General features: G+C 47.3%; 1 protein-coding gene across 1 annotated transcript in view; it reads left to right on the top strand.

Annotated features, from left to right (window-relative positions):
- The first annotated feature begins 5075 nt into the window (after positions 1-5075).
- The window catches only part of LAPTM4B (lysosomal protein transmembrane 4 beta), a 53813-nt gene continuing 52862 nt past the window's right edge, over positions 5076-6026 (top strand). The window contains exon 1 of the mRNA XM_081874733.1: positions 5076-5310. Coding sequence (XP_081730859.1) covers positions 5209-5310 — 102 coding nt within the window. The 5' untranslated portion in view covers positions 5076-5208. The remainder of the gene's footprint in view (positions 5311-6026) is intronic.

Raw genomic sequence — 6026 nt, 5'->3', positions numbered from 1 at the left:
TTTTCAACTGACATGGGTTTCTAACAGCAGCCTTCAGCTTTACTGAAGGGTGATGTCTGTGGATTTCCTCCTATCCTCCACCTTTGGAATCCTAAACTATGGAACTATAGGCTTTCCCTCAAATTTTGGTATTGTGCTCCAACTACAGCTGAAATCATTTATCTATGGGGATTGTGAATATTTCCCAGTCTCTGCAGCTTCTGGAGCAATGCATTCTTGAAGTTCTTGAAAAGCACAAGACTTGAATCCATAAAACCTAAATGTTCCTGCCTGAATGTCAGCAAGGCAGCAAAATTTAGCAACCAGAAAATGTAAAGACGGGAATTTTCTACTTTGCACAATTGGCAATGACCTTTTTCCCCTCAAAACAAAGTTGTATTAATATGGAATGTACACTTTACTTATATTGGCTAACGGTAGCCTTCATGGCCAACTGCGTCCAGATAACCTTTTATGGGGCAAACACAAGCAAAGCAGCTAACATATTCTCATTAGTAAATGCATGGAATGTTTTTCAAAGATTAATGTGGGTTTTGTAACTTTTGAAATTGTTTGTATGCACAACTTTACAAAACAAAATGTGATATGTGATTAGGTAGTCATTGCATGCTTTACTCTTGACTTTTCGTTTGGTTTTCTTGGGGAAAGTGTATAGAATTCATACATGTTTGTTACAAAGTTGGCTCAAGGTGGATGAAAACTTTGTTTTTTAAAAAAACAAAAAAATTACAGTAGACAGACATTATTTAACTATTTGCTAAAGAATGTTATACATTAAAATTAATTTTCAAAACTGTTCACAGAAATACCTTTCTAGTGTTGCTGTTTGCCGTTTTGGTAACACTATATTCCTCTGCCTTTTCTATTGAATTTAATGGGGCTTACTCCCAGGTAAGTGGGGTTAGGATTGCAGCCTTAATTTTGTAGTCTTCATATATTTCAGACCCAGAGCTTAACACCAACCTGCATTATAGGACCTGTGTTTTAATTGATCATTATTATTTTTTGTCTTTATTTTTTGTCTTTGTTCTCCTTTGTTCAAAACAAAACCTTAAACAAGAGTTGGGGGTTGGTGGCCATTGTGACTATTGATCCAGCCCATTTGACTTAGGGCCCCAATCCAGTTCTGTGGAATAATTTGAAAATATATTTTAAAGCACTTTGAGTATGTGGAATCAGAAGACTGCTGTCAATGTGACTCCCTACTTCAATTGCTATAGACATGTATATCCTATAATTTGGCAAAAAACCCCACAAGAAATTGCAGGCAGGAACAGGAAATAGCTGCCAGTCACAAACTTTTAGAAGTCAGTATCACATCTTCAGTGATACTTTGCAAGGCTGTGAAGAAGGCATTTCAAGGCCCTAGATAGCAGCACAGAGTTCATCTAGGACCTTGGTTGGAAAGATGTTATTTCCATGTTGCAGAAATCTCTGAATATGGTGCCAGTTTTGTAAATAAGTATAGCTGTGGTTGGGACGCGGGTGGCGCTGTGGGTAAAACCTCAGCGCCTAGGGCTTGCCGATCACATGGTCGGCGGTTCGAATCCCCGCGGCGGGGTGAGCTCCCGTCTTTCGGTCCCAGCTCGTGCCCACCTAGCAGTTCGAAAGCACCCCTAAGTGCAAGTAGATAAATAGGTACCGCTTTATAGCGGGAAGGTAAACAGCGTTTCCGTGTGCTGCGCTGGTGCCGGCTCGCCAGAGCAGCTTCGTCACGCTGGCCACGTGACCCGGAAGTGTCTCCGGACAGCGCTGGCCCCCGGCCTCTAGAGTGAGATGGGCGCGCAACCCTAGAGTCGGACACGACTGGCCCGTACGGGCAGGGGTACCTTTACCTTTTTATAGCTGTGGTTGCATGTTGGAAACACTTCATTTAAAAAGCTGTGTGTTTTCTTTAACCCGGAACAAACACAGCTGACATGACTGCAGTGCATTTGTTTGATTCTCCATCAGGGGAGGGACTTCATCCTCTGGTAACAAATCTGTTACAGTAAGAGAGAAGACTTTAAGCTGGGTGCAGACAGCTGCCCAAGGTTGCAGAGAGATAACTTGAGTGGAAGAAGACTGGTGAAACGCTGGAGGATACGGAGGAGCAGATCTCCTCCCCTCCCAGTTCAAACTCACTAAAGCCAATTGTTGCTAAATAGCTTGAATGCTTGTGAAGTCCTTGAAACACGTCTGCTGTTAAGTACACAACAGTATTTAAGCATCTAAATGAGAGTGCAATACCCTCAACATTAAAAGCACAACATTAAAGAAAGTGACTTGTGGATACAGCTAGCTTTCCTTGGCTGCATATGCAAACTGCAAAAACAAAACAATCTCTAAATAAAAGTCCAATAACATTGTCCATGTTAAGAGAGTTCCTAGGGGGTATGCAAATGCCACGTATTTGACCTAGAACTAGGCTGTTTACTTATGTATCAGCCTAGAGCCTTCCAGCCATCAGCCTCTGGTCCTTAGCCTTTGCCCACCTGATGCCCTCTGAATGCTGGATGACTCCCATTGCAGTTTGACAACATCCTGAGCACAGTGGGTTGGGGAAGTCTGCTTTAGAGTGTTAAGATGTACCATTAAAGTCCAACATTTGCAATAAGAATGGTAGCCTACAAGCGAGAATGGATGTTGTTTCTGCCTGACAAGGAGAAAATCTCCCATTTCCGTAATAACTCGCAGAAGTAAGATAGAAGCTTGATTTTTCTGTTCAACTGTCAGTTTTTTTCACTGGTGGCTCTGCAAACTCCCATCTTCTGATACTATATAGTTTTCTCTTGTTCCCTGAATTCCACATGTTCTTTTTCTGCGGTTAGCTCTGTGCCACCATTAGAAAACTGATTAACAGCCCATATGCAGGAGCTTATTGGAAGTCAGTGAAATTTTTAGCAACCTTTGTGCAGGACTGTAGACCTCGGCTATATCCCAGCATATAAATTAGTGGGTAATGATTTGCAGTCCCTTTTCAGGTTTGATGCTTCCATGAGCCCTTATTATAACTCTGATCTTGGTTTGTGGTGGCTTGGATGTTTCATTCCTATTCATGTATACTCAGCAGTCAGCTAGGACTTGCTTAACCTCCATGGGACTTAAGCAGGAGCTAAACAAATATAAGATGTGGTCATTACTGCTGTAAAAAAAAATGCATCTTTTCTTCTGCCCTCACATCACACGACTCCAATCCCTGAAGCACTAAATAGTATTCCAGGGACAGATATATGATTTTTGACAAGCTGTGATGCCTGCTTATAAGTAATCTAAGGCTGCAACCCTACAGTATACACTTAATTGGGAGAAAGCCCCATTAAACTTAATGGGCCTTCCATTTGAGAAGTGTGCAGATCTGTGCTGTAATCCTCTTTAGAAAGAGCACATTAAAGCAATGCCCACGTTTCAAATGGACTTTGAAAAGTGGCCAAATTGTATTCTATTTCAGTGGAATTAAAACAGGATTTATAGAGTGGCGTGCAATAGATCTTAAAATGTCTAATTTTTCATCTCTCTTTATTTCTGCTATCAATCTTCCACCACTGAAAGGGTCCTTGAATAGCTCCTAGGAGGTGAATTGGCAAACAGTGGAGAGAAGCCAAGAACTCCCTCTGTTTCTATAATCAGCTGAACCAATCCAATCAATCTCTTAAGGAGGGGGGGGGGGGGAAGAATCTATGAAGCTCCAAAATAATTAAAAGACTTCAATCTTCTGCTTTAGAACAGGAAGCTCCGCTGTCAGTGTTTGACCTTGTGTGCTTATCTGAACTTCCTGATGGAGCAGATAAGATATGAAAGGTTAAAAATCTTTCAGCACTGCTTAGAAATTTTAATATAAAGGCAGCTTTGGAACTGAATGCCTTTTTATGCTCCGAAAAGTGAAATGAGATAAGGGAATAAAATATCGGATTACCTGGGATTCAAAAGCTCAGTCAGTAGAGCACGAGACTCTTAATCTCATGTTTGTGAGTTCAAACCCCACATTGGGCAAAAGATTCCTGTATTGCAAGGGGTTGGACTAGATTACCCTCGTGGTCCCTTCCATGCTTCAGGTGATCTTCACTGTTATCTAGTACAGGCTGTAATTCTTTGCTTCCTTGTTTGGCAGTAAGTCCCATGAGCAGCAATAAGTCCCACCATCAGTATACATGCATAGGAGTGAGCTGGGTTTCCACGCAATGGTGGCGTAGTGTGGGAATCATAGGAACTTTTGAGCCCAAGACAATGCTAGTCAGAGGCGGATTTAGGGGAGGCGCAGAGCCTCAGGGGTGCTGCAGGAGGCGCCACAGCTACGATGTAGCTGGCAGGGGCCTGCCCCTCTGAGATTTGAGGCCCCAAGGTCTGTGCAGGTGCACACTTTCACTGGGGTGCATAATTTGGGTCTAGAACTTTGGGGTGCAAACCAACAGCTCTCTGTTCATGCGGGTATTTTGTATGGGAAAGGAAAGACTGCAGCAGGTCTAGGGAGCAGCACCCTTGAGAGAGAAAGAGAAGATCACAACATCAAAAGGTGATTTCTTTGATGACTTATATCCCAAACTCTGCCTTCAGTAAGCCTTCAACCAACAACCCCCCCCCCCCCCACGCACAGAGCGCAGCCTTTATTCCTGGTCCATTCACCCCGCATTTAATTTTTAACAGTTAAAAGGACAAAGCTGCTTCCACAGGGACGCCCTTGCAGTGACCCTATGCTCTCGATGCTTTTAAATTTTGACCAATTTCACAGCCAGTCGCCCGGACATCCCAGCGGAAGCGCCTCCGGCCTAGATGCCCCGCCCACGTCCCTGCTGTAATTTTCCTTTCTTTCCGATGGCGCCGCAAAGTCGCCGCAGTTTCCTAGGGGAGCCCCTTTAATTTTAGGGGCGGCGTGGAACGGACTTCCCTCTGCAGCGCAAACGTGCGCGCCTGCCTCTCTTTTGTCAATGGGCCGCGGTTCGAATCTTCCCACTCGGGCATTCTCATTCATTCCTCCGCCCGGCCTCCCTCGCGCGCGCGCGCTCCTCGCCAGCCCAATCCGGGGCTCGGAGGCGCCGCCCCTCCCCGCCGGCGTGCGGGAGGCCCGATGACGTCATGGAACGGAGGTTTCCCCCTCCCTCCCTCCTCCCTCCTCCTCCTCCTGGCGGTATCCAGGCGCTGCTGCAGCGCTGGGGGAATTCGCCGCTGAGCTGCCGCCGGGACCGGAGACGCGCGTCTCTCTCTCTCTCTCTTTCTGTTGCGCTCCGCACCATGAAGCTGATGAGCTCCCCCTGGGCCCGCTTCTACTCCAACAGCTGCTGCATGTGCTGCCATGTCCGCACCGGGACCATCATCCTCGGCATCTGGTACCTGGTAAGGAAGGGAAAGGCGAGCGAGGCGCAGGCAGCCAAGGGCTCCGCGGTTAGGCTCCGGGTTTAGGGCCGCAGCGGCGTCCAGGCTGCGGGAGGGGCCCGACGCTGCGCAGCTCGCACACCCGGGTAGCAGGTGGGTGGAGAAGCGCTTGCTTCCCGCGGAGAACCGGGCCCTGCGGAGCTGCTGCGGAGTTTGCTGGCTTGCCCGCCCTCAGGTTCCCCCAGCAGCAGCGAGGAAGACTGGGCTGTCCGCTTCTGGTACCCAACTTGCTCGCCCACCTGCGCCTTCTGCCTCTGGGCATCACGCGGGGGGGGGGGGAGGTGGGGTCGAGGCAGCCTGGTCCTCCCTGCTGCACATCTTCCCGGAGGGGGCTGTGTGCTTTACACGTACACGCACACGCACACGCACACACACTCTTTCTGGCAGAGTAGCCCAGAGCCCAAATCTCTCTGCTGCAGCGCCGGGAGAGAGGGGGAAGCAACTGGGACCTGAAAAGAGCCTTGCAGGATTAGGCCCGTCTTTTCCGCCTTCCTATTCTCACCACGGTCATCAACCCAGATGCGCACAAGCAGATGGCAACGTCTCTCTCCCCATAGAGAATACAATTGGCATGATACGACCCTGGAGACACAGTGTAGCCAGCGTGGCTTCTCCGGGAGTATACGAAACCCTCCATTTTAATATAGAAATACTTGCTTGCTGGCAGTGCCCACTAC

The sequence above is a fragment of the Podarcis erhardii genome, assembly GCF_964252035.2.
Source record: "Podarcis erhardii genome assembly, chromosome: 8".
In the NCBI taxonomy this organism is placed as follows: domain Eukaryota; kingdom Metazoa; phylum Chordata; class Lepidosauria; order Squamata; family Lacertidae; genus Podarcis; species Podarcis erhardii.
Note: the sequence above shows the minus strand (reverse complement) of the source record. Positions and strands in the feature narration are given on the sequence as shown.